This window comes from Dermacentor albipictus, chromosome 7 (assembly GCF_038994185.2).
Source record: "Dermacentor albipictus isolate Rhodes 1998 colony chromosome 7, USDA_Dalb.pri_finalv2, whole genome shotgun sequence".
Taxonomy (NCBI): Eukaryota; Metazoa; Arthropoda; class Arachnida; order Ixodida; family Ixodidae; genus Dermacentor; species Dermacentor albipictus.
In genome coordinates this window covers 70,192,171-70,213,770 of record NC_091827.1, presented here as the reverse complement: position 1 = coordinate 70,213,770, position 21,600 = coordinate 70,192,171, and the positions used below count along the sequence as shown (strand labels likewise).

The 21,600-nt window shown below is 46.4% G+C and overlaps 1 protein-coding gene across 3 annotated transcripts in view; it reads left to right on the top strand.

The window, feature by feature from the left end:
* The window catches only part of LOC139047490 (protein-cysteine N-palmitoyltransferase HHAT-like), a 30,752-nt gene extending 11,247 nt beyond the window's left edge, over positions 1-19,505 (top strand). For 2 of the 3 annotated variants that reach the window (XM_070521301.1, XM_070521299.1), the window contains 7 exons: positions 786-980; positions 2,888-3,112; positions 5,256-5,581; positions 6,039-6,074; positions 9,009-9,210; positions 13,696-13,834; positions 19,046-19,505. In XM_070521301.1, coding sequence (XP_070377402.1) covers positions 786-980; positions 2,888-3,112; positions 5,256-5,581; positions 6,039-6,074; positions 9,009-9,210; positions 13,696-13,834; positions 19,046-19,236 — 1,314 coding nt within the window. In that variant the 3' untranslated portion in view covers positions 19,237-19,505. The remainder of the gene's footprint in view (positions 1-785; positions 981-2,887; positions 3,113-5,255; positions 5,582-6,038; positions 6,075-9,008; positions 9,211-13,695; positions 13,835-19,045) is intronic. The other variant, XM_070521300.1, reaches the window with a different exon arrangement.
* Positions 19,506-21,600: the final 2,095 nt, after the last annotated feature.

Sequence of the window (21,600 nt, the reverse complement as noted above, 5' to 3'; positions counted from 1 at the left end):
TAGCCGTGAAGTGGCTGCAGCTTCAAAGAGCTGCAGGGTAACTGATGGTACATCCCTGTCTACGGGCAAGGAGCTGTGAGATCGCTTTGTGGACCCGAAGCGTCTGGGCGCACAGAGCCTTGGTTGGCAGCAGCCAGGTCAGCCGATGGTCAATGCGCAGCCCCAGGTAGGTGACTGCCTTGCTCCATGAGATCTGGTAGCCCGGCGGTGCCAGTCAACAGCTCTGCCAGTCCGTCATGGACAATGCGGCGTACGAGAATGCATAGCGGATTCTCACCCGCTAAAATAGATATACCGCAGGTGAGCGTTCGCTCGAACGCTGACGGCGTTGAAGACGACGTACCATGTAGAGCAATATATGGACACGCTCGCTCTTCACGGCTGTCACGAAGAGGAAAGTACCGAAGGAAAGGGGGCGTGTCCTCAGGCAACCGAGCGGCGGGGATGTGCGGTAAGCAGGGGGATTGTATCTCGCCCGCTCGCTCGGTGGTTCGTTCGGTGGTTCTCTCAGGCTAATCGCTTACGTTGAAAATCATCGTCTAAAGCTTCTGCACAATATTTTAATATAATTTTATTGATTTTCTTTTTTCTTCATGTCAGTTTCAAACACGTCACTTGAATTAGCAAGCCCTGCACATAACGGGGCTGACATCATCAGCTTCCATAAACCCCCCCCCCCCTCTCTCTCTCTCTCTCTTGCCAGCGTAAACTGCGTTCATCTGCAGTGTTTGTTTAAGCGCTTAGTATGTATACCTACTCGTTTTGTGCGTGCGATGACACCGCAGTTCCTGCAGCATTTCTACGTGGCCTACTCACTCCTCTTCATGATTTGGTGTTTCCCGGCGGATGTGTGGCTCAGAACCGGAATCATGGCGACGGCGTCGTTCGTCGCGGTTTGGCTTCGTCGCCGATCCGTGGTGTACGTGGTCGGCTCGGTGATAGTGGCCACCACGACGCTGTCGTTCATGCCTCGGTTTGAGGTGAGTTGATGCACACATTATGTAATGCATTGTGGCACTTATTTTTCGGCATGCGCTTCGATCTAGACTGGTCGGGAAAAAAGCTTTTAATGGACAAAGCAGCGTTGACATGGGTGTGACGGTAGTGGTTCTAGCTCCTGTGAAGGTGTAGCCGTACCTTTCACTACTCTCTCAAAAAAAATTTACACCCCTTTGGTGCTTATCTTTTCCCAGAACGACAATCGTCACCTGTCTTGACCGCATTTCCTTTCTTCAACACTGCAAGTCCGGTACTTCCAACTCACGAACGTCTTGCGCGTTATCAGCGTGCCGCAGCATTCACGACAGGACAGCAGCGAGCGCCGAGTGTTCACGAAAGGAACCGCAAGGAAAGGAAGATGACGATTATCGCTGTAGGACAAATTTCGACCCCAAAGGGTGCCACTGTTTTAATCAAGTAGCAGGAGGGAGTAAAAGGGGAGTTCCTTTTCTCTTTTTTGAATCAGGGCAGGTGCATCGGTCGCAGCAATCGCGGACAGATGGCGCCACTATACTGTCGGGTGTCGCGTGGTCAGGAAACGGAGCGTAGTGTTTGATTCCCAGTCTTCGATCCGCGTGGGACATAAATCTGCAGCTCTTCACGAGTCATTCAAAGAAGCAAAAACAGAAGAAAAAAGAAACATCGTTTCTGTCGGGTGCTCCACGACATCAGTGTTATTCGCATGCTTCAGCGAAAGCTTGCAAAAAATATCCGAAAACTTGGAGTGGTGATCGCAACTTGGGAATACATCGTACCAGCAGCAAGTTGGCGTCGCAAATTCCCTGGTTATCACTGGTACGTTTTTAACCGCACGGAAGAAACTATGTGTCGCGCATTTCCTGCTTAAATGCCTGTGAAACCCCAATGCCGTATGTGATACATCATTTTGGTTCCTATCAGGCGCCCTTTGACAGGCAGTTCATGGAGTCGGTATGCCTGCTTTTCGAGCAGAGTTCCGAAGAAGTGTTGTAATGTTCTTTCTTGGTTAGAGTATTTTCGTTAATTCTTCAAAAAAAAACCTAAGCAACAAAAAAGAAAATGGAAATGAATGAACTTCTCCAAATCGGTGCTATTAAAGCTACGAAAGAAATGCCAAGTGGTCTAACTTTACGAAAGTTGTTTCGCTCTTTTGGAGTTTCGCCATAGATTTTTTTTTTCTGCTGCTCTCTTATCTCACTAGATAACTTTGGTATTCTGATATATCGTAGTACAGTCTTCTACCTTGCTTTCTTTAGCCAGGCTACTCTCGGGAAGATGGAAATTAAACAAGATACATAAATGTGTTTTTCCGAGCGTGAAAGAGCCCGCGGATACACGCAAAGTGTCTCGAGTGTCCAGTGGCGCGGCAAATTTGCGTGTATTTGCGCACTACTTTCATTCTCGGAAAAACATTTTTATGTAGCGCGTAAGACCAAGTGAAAATTCTATCGGGAGTTTTTCATGTTGCTCCACAATTGTTTCACTGGCACTTTTCATATAATTAAATACATGAGAAGTCGATAAATAATTACGACTATTTATCTAATTATAGGCGGAATGCAAGAAAATCCAAGCGACGGCAAAGAACATCACCTTGGTTCTGCGCAGCTACGTGGAATTTGCATATTCCTAATATTAGGCTCAAGTTACGTGGGGTACCCTCTATATGACGCAACATCCGGTGCACTGCTCCGGACCACCGCCAGTTGCACGTAGCTCCTTGAAGACGCAAGACGTTTGTCGCGTGAGCTCCTTAACAAGACTTTAAATCGTGATGAACTGGGTGTAAATTATCGACCCGGAAGCTCAAGAAGGCGCGACGTAATGTTAAGCACGTTTCTCTCGCGTTTACCTCTAATTCACCACTCAATTTTTTATACATTTTTTTTTTCACGTATCGCGTTCGCAGTTCTCCCCGTGCGTGATTGGTGGCAAGCGTTCGCACGAGGCGGCCGTCTTCTTCACCGGTTGGAACGTGCTCCGCTGCGTCAGCGTCGCCGCAGACCTCATTGACCGAACGTCGAGGGCGCCAAGCGAGGCCCGCAAGCACGTGCTGCACGCTCTGGCCTACTTGCTCTACTTCCCGGCTCTCATTATGGGTCCGCTGACCAACTACGACGACTTCATGAAGGAGGTACTGGCCTGCACTACGACTCTTGTCGTTTTCTAAAGCAGGATATTTGCCATGGCTTGTAAATTTTATCACTATTCATTTATTATACCCGCAGCTATTGCTGCCTTAACATTGGATCGTATACTGTCCTGTAACTGGCGCAGCATAGCCTGAGTCGCTTTTGCGCCATTAAACCCGAATTAACTAGCTAACTAGCCATCCACAGCGACAGATTTTGGGCCTTTTTACAGCCATGTCCCGTACACCATGCATGAGGAATTCGTTGTCTACACCATTCACAATGCGCCGTTAACATTACCTTTGTCACGCCGCTCTTTGGCCATACCTGGCCCTTGCGCCATAAAACACCACATCATCATCATCAACATCATCATTTATTTATTTATTTATTTATTTATTTATTTATTTACGTAAGTAATCTTAAGACCCGATGTTTACATATTGGAACGGGTATTTTTATGTCTACATACTCGAGGAGGTGCTTTTTTCATACAAAGAAAGTTTATGAATATGTTGGTTGGTGAATGGGTCAGTTGAAGGCGTCCCATTGGAACAGCTTATCGGAACCCATCAAGGGTAAAAAAGAAAAAGAATAAACGCCGCTACGTTGTGCAGTGATTGAACTTCGGGACAAGGAGCAGGTTCGCATACTTCTGCTGTCTCGCCTGAGTCATTACCCGTTCGAAATTCGTTCGAGGGCTACGAGATGTTTACGAATGAATTATGATGGTTTTACGTGCCAAACGCACGATTTGATTGTGAGGCACACCGTAGTAGGGGAACTCCGGATTAATTTTGGCCACCAGGGGATCTTTAACGCGTCCCTATGCACAGGACACGTGCGTTTTGTGGATTTCGCTCCCACCGAAATGCAAAAACTGTTCGTTGATCCCGCGACCTCGTGCTTAGCATCGCAACATCATAGTTGCTAAGCTACCGCCGCGGGTATGAGATGTTTATTTAGTGGCTGCTAATAGCTCGGGCTTCGCGAAAAGGACATCTATCTATCTATCTATCTATCTATCTATCTATCTATCTATCTATCTATCTATCTATCTATCTATCTATCTATCTATCTATCTATCTATCTATCTATCTATCTATCTATCTATCTATCTATCTATCTATCTATCTATCTATCTATCTATCTATCTATCTATCTATCTATCTATCTATCTATCTATCTATCTATCTATCTATCTATCTTCTGTCTGATTTAATTGGTTAGGTTCGGAAGAAACAGCTACCTTCAGGGATTAAAAGAGGACCGGACAGTGAGGACGCGATAAACCTGCATGTTTCCCTCTCTCTGAATAGACTCGATGCGCATACTCGCGATGGCAGGTCCGAGGAGTTCCCACCTTGCGCAAGGCAGCAGCTGATTGACCTCGCCTGTGCAGTTTGTGTATATAAGCCACTGCAGTTGCACGTAAGAAACCTCCCTCACCACTGGTCACAGCCGATCTTGAGGCGCCACCCCTTTGCCTCAAGAGCGACCGCTTCTGAGCTATTTGGTGCAGATCGATTGAGCGTATAACCGAAGAGCGCGTTTGCAGCGTCACGACGAACAGAATTCTATAGTTTGGAGTTATCTCTGCAGATCAGAGTACTGACGCGCGTACAGTCCCTCACCGGCTTACGTAGCGGCTGTTGCTAAATTAGCGCGCTGCGAAACACCCGATATCGTCGTGCTTTGAGTGTTACTTTTCTTGTGTTTTTTTTTCTGGACACAAGCTCGCCTTATACAGAAATTAAAAAACAAATAGCTAGCTTCGTGATCTGACAGTTTTCACACTGACCGTGGTCTCTTAACCTTCACGATGCAACGTGACACATATATACAACTAACATTAACAGCATTAACATTTCTTCCTGCCTTTCTTCAGATGTCATAATATTGTTTGTATAATTTAATAATTATTGGCGTATGATGTCGAAATTGAAGTGATGTAAAGGTTGTATAGCATGTACTACTTCATATAAGGATATTCGACTTACAATGTATATTGTATATCATTGTATATTGTATATCAATTGTTCTCCCCCCCCCCCCCCCCTATGTAATGCCCAAGCTGGGCCTTTAGGGTAAATAAATGGAAAATGGAATGGAAACCGCCGAGGCTGATTTCGTTTGGTCGCGCAGCCGTACCGTCCACCAGCGTGGAACCGCAAGCGCCTATTACACTTCCTCCTGAGGTGCGCCCGGCTGGCCCTGGGCTACGGCGCCATGGAGGCGTTGCTGCGGCTCTCCTACGTGCACAGCGCCGCGCTGACTCCGCGCTGGTTCGGCGCGCAGTCCGGCTGGACGCTGGCCGGCATCGTGTACCTGAGCGCCCTGCAGTTCTACCTCAAGTACAACTTCACCTACGGCGTCCCCTCGCTCTTCTTCTGGCTGGACGGCGTCTACACGGGGCCCGAGCTCCGGCCCCGGTGCTCGGTGCGACTCCACACCGCGGCGAACATCTGGAGGCCAGTATTCATATACTTTTCTTTGTACCCGCCGTGGTTGCTCAGTGGCTATGGTGTTGGGCTGCTGAGCACGAGGTCGCGGGATCGAATCCTGGCCACGGCGGCCGCATTTCGATGGGGGCGAAATGCGAAAACACCTGTGTACTTAGATTTAGCTGCACGTTAAAGAACCCCAGGTGGTCAAAATATCCGGAGTCCTCCACTACGGCGTGCCTCATAATCAGAAAGTGGTTTTGGCACGTAAAACCCCATAATTTAATTTTTAATTTACTTTTGTGTGTAATATATATATATATATATATATATATATATATATATATATATATATATATATATATATATATATATATATATATATATATATATATGATTCGGCAACTTACTCCTGTAGACATTACTTTTTCGTGTTTTTTTTCTTCTTTCTAAATGATACTGCTTGCTTGCTTTCTTTACACAGGCATTTCGATATTGCGCTGTACAGGTGGATAGTCAAGTAAGTCTTTCTTTTTTGATTACCAAATTATTGTTGAATAACGCAGTTTTTACTGTCTTGTTTGTAGATATACTTTTGTCTTAGACATCCTTCTGTAGCTATAGAAACCTTCAACTTCTTGTGTGTTAATGTTTTGTATTTAAGAAAGGTGTATCTCGTGCTTCGTGTTGGTTTGGTTTGGTTTGATTTGCCCTCTGTGGTGGCGCATACCCACTGCGGGCGATTGGCCACGATTTGGATAGTATTAGGAAAATTGCTGCTAATACCGAAGCTGGTTAAACTGTCGGGAAGAAATGAAGAAATAGTACGATGTGATGAACTCAAGAAAACAGCCCTGAAACATCTATACATTCCTCCACGGCTGAGCAAACATCCCTGTGGTAGTTTCTAGGAGAGGAGACTCCTAGGGAAAGAATATTCAGAATGGAATGGAATGAAAAGAATGTACGAACAAAAGCTAAGGCAGTGGTCTTCGTTTTCAAATGCTACGGTAATTTCGGAGATTGAGAGAGCTCCGACGTACCTATCTTATTGTCTGATTGGAGCTTATGGCTCAGCCGTTACTTGACACCCCGAAAGTTCAGGTGGTTCCAAAGTTCCCCATGGTCGGTCTTCCAATGAAAGCGGAAAGTGTCGTTACGGCCAAGTACGGCGCACACAACAGTCACCAATACTTTCAACACGCATGATCGTCTGAGACAGTTGAGCTGTGCAGTCGTCAGCCGCGGCTGACTCAGACGAAACCGGCATATAGAACCTTTGCACGACGATAGCCATGGCCACCGCCCCGCTTGATCACATGGTGACGTTTCCATTGGTTGCCCCAAGCTGCCTCCAATGACTCCGTGTTCCCCAATGGATGTACATGACGTCCCCGGCGCGGCTCAGCAAACGGCTAATTTCACGGATATCGTAGGCTCACGTAACTTGGTGAGTGACACGAACGAAGCTTTGGCCGCAACTACACGTAAACGATTTCTGAGCTCATTACACTTCGTCGCTTACATACGGTGCTAGTACTATAAGCGGGGATCGAAATGTATTTCTAGTTGTCCAAGCTTTTCGCTTGTGAAGTAAATCAGCAGGACGTGGGAGCGGCCCGCATCATTCCCAGACTGATCCCTCAGGACCTAAATAAAGTTCTTCATACCATACCATATAGCGCCTTTCGCTCTTTATTTTTTATTTTCCAATCACTTTGAAGCAGCAACTTGTTATATTGCTGACCCAGAAACGTTCCTTCGTGCGGTCGCTATCTGATTGTTTATTATCTGCCTAATCGCTCGCAGGTGTGATCAGTTACGATATATCTGTTCTTGCTGCGCACATTTGTGTCTTGGAACGTAGTTGTTCTGTACTTCGTAATAGCTTGCAGCAAAGACGTATCATGACTAGTCACTAGCTTACTCTATGGAGAACCACAAGACGTTCAGCTCCGACCATTCATGTTATGTCGGTTTAACCATCACCCAAGCTTCAGCACACTGATTCCATTCATCTATCATTGATTAGTGAGCTAAAATGTGGACGTAAGTTTGAGTCTGTGATGGGATGGATGTGTCTAGATAACATGCAGGGAACTTACTATGCCAGGAAACGACTCTATTTTTTTTGTCACCATGTAACCAGCGGCGATCATCTTCCCGACGTTATGGAATCGAAGTTCTTTCTTTGGAGGTTTGCATGAGTGTTGGTGGGTGAGCGAATGTTTTATCCTCACGGAAACCTGCGCATTGCGAAGGGTCGGCAGCACAGGCACTCCTTGTGTAGCAGCAGTCCACGGACTTGGTCACACAGACACATTCCTTTCTTCTACGTGTCAGTAACTATTCTTGGAGCCAGGTTCTGCACAGGTCTTCTCTCGTCCGCTTCACATTTTGTAGTTTGCATGATCAGCACAGGGCGTTAGCGATCACCCTCTTGCATTTCTGACGGCTGATCACCTAGTCGCAAGGTAAAAGCTGTAAAGCTGTAAATTCTTAAGCTTTTGCACGTTTTCGCCTGACACAGCGCGCGGCGCGCCGCCGGTAGCGCCATCTCGTTTCTGTAGAGCAAAGTACTCCTCGAAAAATGACCCATAGACTTTCAAACTGAGGTTAGGAACAGCAAACACAAGTGACACATTTTAGTTGACACGATTTGATCTTTCACACTTTGTTTAAACAGCCATCCGCCGCCAGGGTGGCGCGGCGGACTTCGGAAACAAAATTATAGTGTTTGCTTTCCGCTAATTTCCGCTATGTATACATATGTTATGCTATGTATACACATGTATGTAATTTTACGCAGGGAATGTAGAAGTTGTAATCACTGCGGCGCTTAAACCTAACCATTTCATGAAACTACGCGCGGAACACAGACAGACAGACAGACAGACAGACAGACAAGACAGGACAAGACAGACAGACAGACAGACAAGACAAGACAAGACAGACAGACAGACAGACAGACAGACAGACAGACCGACAGACAGACAGACAGACCGACAGACAGACAGACAGACAGACAGACAGACAGACAGACAGACAGACAGACAGACAGACAGACAGACAGTGAACTTTATTTGAATAGTTACTTTTTTTATTTATTTGAATACCTTTGACGCCCGAACACGTTACATAAAGGAGTGGGGAACAACATGCACAGTGAAGACGAAAAAAATTAATGCGGCTGCTAATAGTACAGATAACATTCAACTGCAGATTTAAATGCACTTACATCGGTCAGCTGGGCAAGAGAGAATAAAATCAAACAGAATTCCAGGCTTCGCGGTTAGTTGTGTGGCATTTATTTAATCGCTTCACCAAAGCTTCGCTTCACATGTGCGTTGTATCTAAGTAGCGTTCTACCAAGGACATAAATATCGTAATTTCTTACGTTGGATTACACATTTATTTGGTTTGAAGTCTATCCGCTCCGCCCTTTGATGCGCAGGTACCTCTACAAAGCGGTGATCGCGGGCCGCTGGACAGCGTGGTGGCGTTTTCTGGGCACAAGCGCCAGCTTCACCTTCGTGCTCCTCTGGCACACGGTGCAGCCACACATGCTCCTCTGGACGACGACCAACTACCTGCTGGTCATGGCGGAGATGCTTTGCGCCGGGATCGCCGCCACGGCTCCCGTGCGGTCATGGCTCGTAGGTATCTTTCTACGTTGACGGCTTCGTTTTGTTGCTCCCAGTTATTTTTATTCGGTTGCGCGCTTCGCCTAAAACGTCTTCGCCGCTTCCGGGACAATGCGACTGGATCCCGATGTCGTCAACCGAGCCGGTTCAGTCTTAGTCAGCTCGCGTACACTATCTGTGCCTAGCCAACGGAGGCCCTCTATAGTCTCACTCGCGCAGTCAATTTTTTAATACATTATCAGTGTCTCTGTCCACTGTTACGATCGGCCTGCAGGGGTACCGACCTGCAAAATTTTCCCGGCCCGCTGCGACGACTCGCCTTGTAAATACAGCAATGCGCTGCGCTAACAGCCGTCCGGCGCCGGCTTGTCTAGCTACATTCGGCGGACCATGTAATGTTGGTCGATTCTTGGTTGCCTTCACGGTTTGCTTGGAGCGTGGGAACTCCTGGAAGGGGATGTTTTGCGGTGCTTTCCCATGGGCGACAGAAGTCGTCACAGTGAATTGACAGATGCGGCGGCCACTGACTGCGAAGTCAGCTCTGGGATCAAGAGGCGCCTGCTCGGGTCAAGAACCCTGTCTGCGAGAACCCTCTCACCTCGGTGTGTTCAGTGAAACCTGTTCGGAAGTGAGTGTGTAAACCCTCCCCGTTAAAGGCTGGTGGGCTACGATTACTTTAGACGCTGCCGTTGGTCGAAGGTTGAACGGCCGTTTTCCCTCACCTAGGGATCTAGGCAGGACAGAGTGTTTTTAAGCAGCCGTTTTGCGGCTCTTCAGTGTGAATTATCTTTCAGGCATGCTAGACTGATGAACTGTAATGTTCTCCACCATTCATGTAGATATTGTACGCAAATCCCATATTCCTCGTTCTCTATGAGAACAAGTCCCTCCCTTCAACAACGTCCTTAGCGTGGATGAGTCAGACGACGGCATGGGCCAGCTACCATCTATTTCATGCCAGACCCCAATCCTTACACCACGTAATAGATGCCCACAGGCAAGTGATGTTCACAGTGCTTGGTAGTCTGGACAACCTTCCACGATCAGAACAAAAACGAAAAATTCGTTGGCCGGGGCTCCCAAAGGAGCTTCGCGCAGGATTCTATGTTTGCGTTACTAAATTTCCTGATGTCTACGGGTTTTCACGATAGACTTTAAGAGCGCCGCCTGCGGCCGCCAAATAATGTACGCGGTTTACTCTGTGTTCATCTCTATGTCTCTTTCTGTTCCGGTGTGACCTCATTCTCTTCTTATTGTGATTACCAAATATGCGGACACAGGACGCGCATTTGCGCCGTCGCCGTTGGCGTCGTCTTGCATTCATCGCATCGGCGCGCAGGCAGGGCCTGCGCGTTGACGTTATTGAAAGTATCGCAGTGTCTTTAAAGGAATCGCAGTGAGTTCGACTGCGAAATGACGAAGCCGAGAGAGTGCACTGTCACGCTCCACTCAATGGGCTGTGCCGAAGCCAGGGACGCGTTTTGGTTTTCCGCGGCCATGCTGACATATTCGCGTTCCTGCTAAAGGCCCGTTTATAGTCCGACGTTCTCGGCGCGCGGGCGAGCGTCGTTCGCGGTCAGTCACGCTACGTCGGTTGCGCTGCGCCAGCCGACATGCCATCCCCTCTATACTTCAACGCGCGCGCCGTAGGCTGCTATCTTCGGAGCATGCGCAGAAGGTTCACCAAGTCGCGCGCCGTCCGCAAAAGCCGTCTGCGGAGTTGTGTTGGCGCCTTTTTCTTCGCGCGCAGTGCATTGTGGTGCGAGAGTTCCGCCGACTTCGACGCGCGAATGGCTCCGGAGCCAAATCGGCGCCGGGCCCGCCGGGGCGCGTTGGAAGCCGCCGGTTACGTTAGCTGCGCCGGTGTGCCCGACTATAGAGGTGTCGTTTTCGCCGACGTGACGTAGCGTGCGCGCGCGCGCGCGCGCGTGCGTGCGTTACGTCGGACTATAAACGGCCCTTTAGCAGCTCCATGCATACTACACCGTGGCGAGCACGCGCTGGTCTCAGTGGACCGGACACAAAATCTGTCTAAATCCTTTCGAACCCCGTATTCGTTTGCCATGTGCCGGGTGCCCGAGCAGAACTACTTTAGGGTAACGTCCCTGGTGGTCTATCGTTCTCTCTCACTCTCTCTCTTTCTCTCTGTCTAATCAGACTCGCCCACGTGTATCGCTGCCTATGGAAGTGCTTGAAAAGGATGAAAAAGAAAAAGATGGTTTAGCTGTCAAATCTGAAATGGGAGGCTGATCGAAGATCAACAAACTGTAGCCAAAAGTAAAAAAAAAGAAGTAAAGGAGAAGGATAGAGGGAGATAGTTGCGCTTGCGTGAAAGAGAAAGCAAAATAAATTTGTTCTGGGGTTTTACTTGTCAAAACTACGATTTGATTATGGAGCACGTCGTTGTAGGGGACTCCGGAAATTTGGACCGCCTGGGGTTCTTTAACTTGCACCTAAATCTAAGTGCACGGGAGTTTTCGCATTGCGCCCGCATCAAAATGCGGCCGACGTGGCCGAGATTCGACCGTGCGACCTCGTGCTTTGCAGGCCAACAGGAAAGAGGAAGTAGAAAAGACGTATTTCTGTGGCGTCTAAATCATACCCTTATTCATAACGTTACGCAACTACAGACAACTAAACGACTACGTGCCGGTGAGTATGCACACGTGCGACCAGTGCCCATCTCTATAGTCACAACAGTACTTGTGAAGCGTTGTGAGTCAGTGACGCAACTCCCACCATGGGGGAATAACGAAAAATTGTGTAACCCAAAGAATAAACTGAGAATTATAAAACAACTGAAACAAAAGTTCAGAATAGGTTAATTCCATTTAAAAGAAAAAAAGTTTAAAGAGCAATATTTACTGAAAATGAAACAAATTGAATCAAATGGCAGCAATTGTTTTTACCAGTATTCGTTTCGTATGAGGTGGCATCTCAGTGGCTGTATACCAGACGGTGTAGCCGCACGAGAATAGCCATATCATTCTTGCAGACACGCCTGTAGAGAACACGTTACTCTATTAAAAAATGTTTGCTATCTTTGAAGGAAGAAATATGCGAAGTTGTCGTGTCGTACTCTGCTGTCTATATTTGTGGATAATTATACGAGGAAACCATAACGATTAAGCCGGTTCAGTCATGCCCCGTAAGAGACAAAATATAAGGAGAGATAAAAGAAAGCTGAGAGGATAACCATAAATGAGCCCGGTTGGCTACCCTGCACAGAGAAGGGGCGGCAAATGGTGAACAGAAAAAAAGAAAAAAAAGTCCAAAGAGTAAAGCACTGATAGCGACAACAAGGTTGAGCGTTTGGCTCAAACTCTTCGCACAATGTTCAAACTATATACTCAGGTGTTACAGTACGTGAAAGTGAAAAACGTGGTTGCAACAAAATTTCAGGCACACTTGAACGCTTTAACAGACCGTGTAGTGTCTGTAATGGCATCGCAACTTCCCGTAAAGAGCCACGTGCCAGCGCAATTACATCACTTTCTGCTTGTGAACATTTTTATTATTTTGCGCTAATGAACAGGCCGAGCAGACTTCAAATAAAAGGCATGCGCTATGATCGAAATGGTTTGTGACTTTTGTGAGTGCGCTGCAATTTCCAAACAATTTCTGAGGAATATTTCAGGTAAGAAACTGAAACCTGGTTAGGGCAACACTGCCGGTTGGATAGTACTTGCCTTTAGGAATCGCAGAAGTGCTCCTGGGGCAATTTGTAGTTGTAATTTGCTATGCCACTGTCGCAAGACCTTTATCAGTGAATAGGGTCAGTAAGCCTTCTTTCTTCGAGTGTGTGGTTTATTCGCAGACAGTTCTTTTTTTTAATTTAACTGTTTTTGAAAGTAATAGCTTTATTTAATATAGGGCTGCAATTCGAAAACATGGCACGTGTCCGCCATGTTCTCTCACTGGCGTCCACGGTAAGTTTTTTTTTTTACACATTCTTCACCTGCAATAACAGTGTGACAATTAAGAGAATCTCGACTTGAACGTTGTTCGTTCGTAAAACGTGAGAATCCGTGGGCAACGAAAACAGCGAGGCTGTTACATAAAAACATTTCTTGATAGCCTCTGCCACACAAGATAAATTGTGTTTCGCCTTCTGAAATTCGTTTGTTGCTGCGGCTATGATGTTCTACGGCTGAAGACAGTGCAGCGGACCCGACTCGTGGCTACAACGAAGGCATTTCGATAAGCAATCATCGCGGAAATGCGTGGTAGTCTCCCTGAACTAAATTGTACGCTACAAGAGTTTATCAGGTGCTTGTAATCTTATTCCACATGGACACATACTTAGTGGAACTTACGTAGAACTACATTAAGCGTATAAGGTATCTCCAGTGGACGTCCATCATGACGTCAGCTGTGGCTATCGGACGTTACGACCAACAAAGCAGCCGCCCAGTAGCATCATTTTAACAAAGTCTGCTTCAATGTATTTCCCTATGACGTGGCACCGTAATCATGAGATAACTGTTTAAATCGCAGACGACGCGATGTGGACCGGTCGCAGAGTCGGTACTCAAGGGCGTTCTCTGTGCGGTCAACCTGGTCGGGGCGTACGGCAGCTGTTTCTTCTTCTTGACGGACTACGACATTGCGAGTGGCGCAGTCAGAAAGCTGCTTGGTAAGTGTTACGCTATAGCACGAACGTCTCTGTGGGATGATACAAAGTAAAGATCTGTCCTTAATTAAGAACAAGCATTCGAGCTTTATAAAAGTGAGGAAGGATAGGACTTGGGATCAATGGCGACCACGGTGGAAGAATACGGGAGGTGTGGGAACTGGTTTTCGAGCGGGAGAGCAGACGCCATCCATCGGGGTCCCGCCGGATTGGCGTATGTGCGTTAGGAATGTACGCCAAAGTATGCTAAGTAATGAACGCATTTCGAAGCTTATTTCGTGCGTTTTTCTTTCTTTCTTTTCGAATGCCGTTTATGGGCTCTTCATGCTGGGAGAAAACATCGAAGCGGATGTAGGCGAATATAAATGGGGCATCAAAACAACAATAACAGCAGCAACAACAACAAAAGTACATATATTCCAGGTGGCTGCTCCGTATACCCTTTATGCAATAGCGAATACCGGAAAGTGAAGCTAGAAACACAATGTCGTGGCTGTCAAACGCCTATGCAAGGCCTTTAGTGCAATGACAGTGCCGGGGAATCACATAAAAAGGCCACATTCTTGGTTTCTCACACATTGTGCAACATGCACATACCACACGTACCACGCCGCCTCCGGCGTGATCTTGTGCTGCTGCAAGGCGAACCAAACGGCACTTTGTGCCATTGTTTATGAGGAGACGGCCTTCCTTTGAAAGGATTGTAACAGCCAAATCCGTGGCAATTTCACTTATTGCGTCCAATAGAGGCTCCCGCAGCTTAGATACCTCAAAAGAGCCTGTTCGGCATTTACTGATTTTCAGTACCATACCTGTAATCTACCACGTATTGTTGCGTAGATTTGAACACCTGCATAATGGGAAACCGTCATTCGGTGTTGTACGAGGCATTATGTCTTCTCTAGTTATGAGTAACTAAATGCCCGTCACCAATCAAGGTGCACAGTTTCATGTTTGACTAGCTATGGCTTCGCTCCCGACGTTTTATTAACCATGCATGGTTGCTCACACACTTTCTAGGAGGGTGAGCCTGTCGTTACGAGGTTCCGCACACGCAGCAATGAAATTAGCCCGTTCAAGCATCTTCCTTATCCATGCCAAAGATTGTACTCACGGCAACGGAAGTAGTATTGTCACGTGGTAGGTCAGGAACACAGTAGCAAAACTGTAAATGGTGAAACTAACTCTTTAATGGGCAAACCTGTGCCCAGAAAAGCAGGCTACGCGTGTTTTATAGCAAGTACAACACAATTCGCGTCGCGCATACATGCAGTCAGATTGCACAAAGTACGGTGACAACAGACAGCGGATAGAACCATCGATAACATCTGAGAAACTTCCGATGCAAGCAGGCGAGTCCTGGGCTGAGCATTAACGTTTGTTAGGCGGTGAAACGTAGTAACCCGAGAAAGACAAAGAAGTTCACGTGTCAGTAGCAATTGTGTTCGAATTCAACTAGTGTGATTCGAGGCGATGACCTTAGGTCTGTATATCGCATGACTTTTTCGGGGACGCCTACGAGATTGCAGGCGTTTACTGAACAAAGAAAACATGAGTGTTTGCAGATGGACCCGGCGTGCGAACGCTACAGAGAGAGCTGCACAATATGTACAAGAACATTTTGTGGGTGCTGTAAAACACGGTAAATTTCTTTACGCATTGTAACGGTATGCTAGATTGTGCTGCGCTGTCCATTCATCGCACACGACTTGGTGCTTGAAGTGTTCTTCGCAGACGTGGTCTGTCGGCTGAAAGAATCGATCCTTTCTCGGGATTGCACGCACTGTTCAGAACGATCGTCGTATTTTGCCACAAAATAGGGCGAGAACTTTTTTTCTTGCAGGACTTGTACCCCGTGTCACAACGCAGGACGAATCGTTTTCCCTCATTATGCGCTAAAAATCTCGGCACAGTGCTGGTAAAGCGCGCGCAAAACGGTCATATGCTCTCATTTTCCCGTTAGCTCAATGTAAAAGACGCACTCCCTCCGCCCTCCTCTTTCCCCCTCACGCCGTCTGCCACGCCATCTACCGACTACGCACCCGAAACTATAGCGAATTGTGGACCCGCTCTGTCCACGGCGCTGCCACGCAGCTCCCCCCATACACTTCTTGTATAATTCTGCCAAGATGACCACTATCCCAGCAACCTAGGGTTTGCAGATCACAGTGTCCTCTTCAGCAACGATGGGGAGGACTTGCAACAAATGAGTGAGGACCGTAGCCGAGAAAATGGTAAAGCACGATGGAGAATTTATATGGCGAAGAAAAAAGGCAATGTTTAATAACCTGGCAAGATAACAATAATTCATCATTGGAAGTAAGCCTATGGAATATGTGCAAGGGTACGTTAATCTAGGTGAATTACTCAAAGGCGACCCTGATCGTGAAAACCAAATTTACAACAGAACGAAACGTGGGTTGAAGCGCACACGACAGGCATTAGCAAATAATGACGGATTGCTTACCGCTAAACCTAGGAAAGTGTATAATTATTGCATCCTGCCGGTGCTAACATATGGGGAAGAAACGCGGACGTTAACAAAGAAGCTTGAGAGCAAGTTAAGGACCGCGCAAGGAGCGATGGAACGAGAAGCATTAGGCGTCGCGTTAAGAGACAAAAAGAGAGCCGTGTGGATTTGGGAGCAAACGTGAGCAGTACGCATTCCAATTGATAGAAGAAAAATGCAAAAAAAAAACGGTGCTCGGCAGTTCATGTGATGCGTAAATCCGTAATGCCCTGTAATGCCATGTAAATTCCATGTAATGCCCAAATGCGTAGGTTAGATAACCAGTGTTCTATTGTAGCTATAAAATGGGTGCCAAGGGAAGCGCAGTCGAAAAACGCAGGGAATTACGTGATAGAATTGAATTAGGAAATTCCCAGGCACAACTTGGAATCGGCTAACGCAAGACAGGGGTGATTGAAGACGGCGGATCCTACGTCCTGCAGTGGAGCTAAATGACTACACTCATGATCAGATGTTGAAAATACTGGTGATTAAAGAAAATTATCAGGTCAACGTATAATGCTAAAATACATGTCCAGAGACTTCGCGGCTCTCATTCAGCTCCAGAAAACGGCTTAGTTGCAGATAAAATCACCACTGAAGGGGCCGCATTTCTTAAGCGCCATTGAGATTGCTCGCCAAGTGCGAGGCAGTCTGACGCTCCAAAAATCATCACCGAAAACAAAATTGCCGGACCACCAGAGGCGTCCTCAATGCTACCGTCAAGAGTTCGCTTTTTTTTCTTCTTCTTTTCAACCGGATAGAAGTTACAAGTAGCATTTTCCCTCGTGTATAACGCAATGTAATTACATGTTGTAGTTGTTCAGCCAGTAGTGACACAGCTTTAATGAAGCAGTTCGACGACGTCGGGCTAGATCTGCAATGTCTCTGCAGAGTCTCAAATCGTGTTCAATACGTACAGCTCCTGTTTCTCTATGTATCTAAAGCTCTGGTCGCGGTACAACTGGCTTCTTCGGTGTCTTCGAACATCGATCCATCTCTTTACTTCAGCTAAGATTTTCCATAGTGTCTCCTTAAAGATGCTTTTTTTAATGCTTGGCTGATGGTTCGCGTCAGTGAACAGTGTGGATTATTATTATTATTATTATTATTATTATTATTATTATTATTATTATTATTATTATGGTGGTGGTGGTGGTGATTTATTGGCCTCCCCTCTTAAATGGGGCGGTGACAAATACTCGCCTAGCCTATTTGAGTTAAAGATCTATGCTATTGATGCTTTTCTTTCATCGTTGCGCCATCTAACGTTGGTTGCGCACGATATTATGACCCAAAACAGGATTATGAGGGATAAAGGTGAGGGAATGCGAAAAGGTCAGTTTTTACTAGCGAGCACATGAAAACAGTGGTGAAAGTCCGTGAAATAACTGCTTTTATTTCAATGTAATTGTGCAATTTACTGTGATTGAAGGCGAAACTTGCACTGAGCTTTATGTTCATAATTAGGAAAAGTGGTAATGACAGCTGAAGAAAGTGCAGCTTTGTGGAAGAAAGTGTTAAAATAAGACGTTTGGAATGGCAAGAGATAAGATCTTTCTTCAATTTTTTATTTATACTTTACTTCAATGAATATATGAATGTTATGGCAAACTTACTTTTATGCAATTTAACTACACCGTGCTTTCTATAAATAGTTTTATTGCCTCCACATGGTCGTTACTATAATGTGTAGATCTAAACGATTCCCTTAATATCAGCGGAGCACGTCAAACCTATGCGCTTTATGGATAACTAACAAAACATCCACGTTACGTAACAAACACTGCAGTGCGCGATTGCACGCATAGAATGCGTTTTATAATAGCAGCGGCAATGCCTGTTGCCTTTTTCGACTATCACATGCGATCAAATTGAGTGTCCGCCTCGGATTAACAAGCAAAACTGCTCACGCAAATGTTCTTGCACCGCGTCGACAAAAGGTTTTCTTTCGTAAATAGCGTTCGTCACTGGCAGACCACTATTGCCAATTTTCGCGTTCCGCATCAGAATTGGCTGATCGCCGGTTCTTACGAATGACGTCAGCGCGCGGGGCGCTTGGTGAACGCCCACCCTGAACGCGGTGTTCAAATTGGCTGCTCCACAACCGGGAAGGTGCGCTGTCGTCTTCACCGCCACTAAGTATAAGATTTGCGAGTGTGGTATTCACAAACCTTTTTCGTGCATAAGTACGTTCAGTGTCAGGATTGGCTCCAACTAGTTCTTACTAACAATGCTAGCGTGATAACTTTTTTGTCAATATGGAGCCTGCTTTTGAAATCGCCGCGGTGGCGGAGCCAGTGGCGTAGATTAATTTGCGTGATCAAGTAGTATAATGATCGGCCACTTTAGCATAGTTCATGCGCAAATGCAAAACTGTGCTATCTGCAACATGGTATTTAGAAGGAAAAAAGAAACTCCTAAGAAAAACAGAAACAGTAGCAGTACGTGCAAACTACCGAAAATTTGAATATGTATGGTCGTGAGACGATTCTCGGTAGAAAATTATGTAGACGAATTTGGTGCAAATATGGCCATGAAAAAGAAAGCTATTTCCTTACTCGATGCAATCGTGGGTGTGACATGCTTATGGGAGCATTTAAAAATGTCGATTGATAACTTTAGTAAATTATAAAAAAGAAAGAAATGGCGTGATGAAAGAGACATCTAATTTATTATTTCTTTTTTTCCTTACCGTGTGACAGTATTTCCTTTCCCACTGCTGCCTATTCTGTTCGGACTTTACTGCAAAGCGCAAGTTGCCATGGACATATTCGAATGGGAAAAAACACGTAGGCCTGAGAAGGCGGGCCGAGATGAAAGCCCACCCCAAACATCGGAGGCACCGAGTTCAACGCCTGGCCCTCGCCGGAAGCATGTTGTTTCAGACACATAAATAAGCGTTCGTGGTAAGGAAGATAAATAATTTATATCGGGGTTCAAGGTAATTCTGAGTTGGTTGCTTCACTCATTGTCTCCAGAGGAAGGAAAGAGGCACCCACTATACTGAAACCCGAATCATTCGTGTATAAAGCTCATGCGGGCGATGAGAATTAATTGTGCATGCCTGACCGAGGAGATGCCCAGCTTGACATGACTCTTCGCGACTTTTTCTTCGCGCTCCTTCATTGTTACACGGGAAATAAATATTGATTGATTGACGGATTGATTGATTGATTGATTGATTGATTGATTGATTGATTGATTGATTGATTGATTGATTGTGGGTTTGTGATATTAAGCTGACGTGGCCTGCGAACTCGTAATCTATGTACTACATTCACAAGGTTTCTGCGTCAGTACACTCGTATCCTGCCCCCCATATGTTTGTTTGCTCGTTTTTGGATTATTTTTCGGAGCAATTCTTTTTGCGTCCCCTTGGTGATGGAGTGGGTCGGGTGGCGAGTAAAGGTGCTAATATCTTCATGTTGTGCATTCCATTAGCTCGAAAAAAAAAAAGAGAACGCTTCTGAGGAAGCAGCAACAGTGACAGGGGGCCATATAATTGAGAAGTCAATAGGTAAAGTAAAGTGCAAATGCGTGTGTCCCCTTAGATAGGCATTCGTCGAACGATCCCCTGGCGATCGACTCCAATCCAAAGCAGCCGCAACTGCTATCCTGAGACATTCATTATTCAGTCTACGAGCAAAACGAGAACAAGGTGAAAGCCGGAGCCAACGTTTCGACAAGTGGACTTGTCTTCTTCTAGTGACTAGTGACTCTAGTGACTTCTAGTGACTAGTGATTCAGTCTAGTGACTTTGCATCGCTTCCGCGCTATCTTCCTGGTAATAACATGAAAAATGCTGAAGCCTGCTTGAAATTTGAAGAATGCGTAAAATTACTCAATTGGCTAAGAACGGTACCGAAAATTCGAGACAAATATACGGAATAATTCGGAATACATACGGTAATGTTTAACTCGAAAACCATCATTGAAAGGGCAGGGTGAGACGACAGCCAATTTATTGTTCCGCACAGGCATCAGCCGTCGGCCGCCGCTCCAGCAACGTTCGGCCTTGAGGCCGTGAATCGCTTAGCGCTATTTATTTAAACTGAGCAAGAACTGTGACAGAGACTTGTTCTATGCGTAGGATGAGAATGTGTGTGAACCTAATCCACCTCATCTGTACAACGAGCGCCGGTATTTATACAGCCGTTCGTCATGGACACCCCTTCCGCAAGCCGAGCACAACAAGCTGTATACGACCACCAGCGCTGGATTGCCCATTGAGCACAGTGACTGCCAGGCTAACACCCCCTGCAGCAACAGCACAGAGTCAGACCACCACCGTTGGCAGAATGTAACAGGGAATGGTGAGCTCCGATAAGCATGCAAGTCAGCGCTACGGCCTCACCGCAGGCAAGCGCGACTGACAGAGTCGAGCAACTTCACTTTCCATAACAGCGAAGCCAAAGGTGGAATGACAGGTGTGCGCACCGCAAGTTTTCTTTCTATGCCGGGAATCAGGCAGGCAGGCAAGTGGATGCTCGGCCACTAGCAACATTTTTTTTGTCCACGCGGATGCAAATACACATTAGTACGCGGTGAAAGTAATCACAAAACCATTCGCAATTTATCCGATCGGCGCTGGCGACAAGAATTACGCGGTCGGAACCAACCAGTGGAGCCGCGCAGCAGGTCGCAAACAAGCTTTCTTTTTATGCGAGCACGCACGCCAATTCGTTAACGGAGTTTTTGCGCGTAGTACGGTTAACTACAACAACAGCTGTACGGCCGTCTAGCAGCGCTACAAACATACAAAGGTTGTATGATATAAAAGGTAAAATCAAACATCTGCATTAAATTAATAAAATCAATATACATTAGTGTCCTTTAGCAGATGAGCTTGCATGCTTTTTGGATTGCAGCACAGGCAGAATGAATGAACGAAAGGTACACTTCCAGCGCCTCAGCAGCTTTCGTCAAAGTATTAATTGTGTCGTTAACCCACTCACTGCTCACCGTGGTGGATGAAAAAGCGCCTGTCTGAGCCGTGCCTGGAGCCGTTGTGGCCATTGTAAGCATGCAAGCAAACACCGATCAGAAGGCGCTCAATGGCGGACGCGGTTACGCGGGCAAATATGGCGGCGCCCATGGGTATGGTGCTGTGACCGTGCAGCTTGTCGATATTAACACCACGGCATGCATGAAACATAGTCATTAAAAACACCCTCGGACATGTTAAAATGCTTCAAGCGACTTAATGAAATATTACATCGGGGCCATGATTGTTTATGGGTGAAAAAGCGGAGGGAAT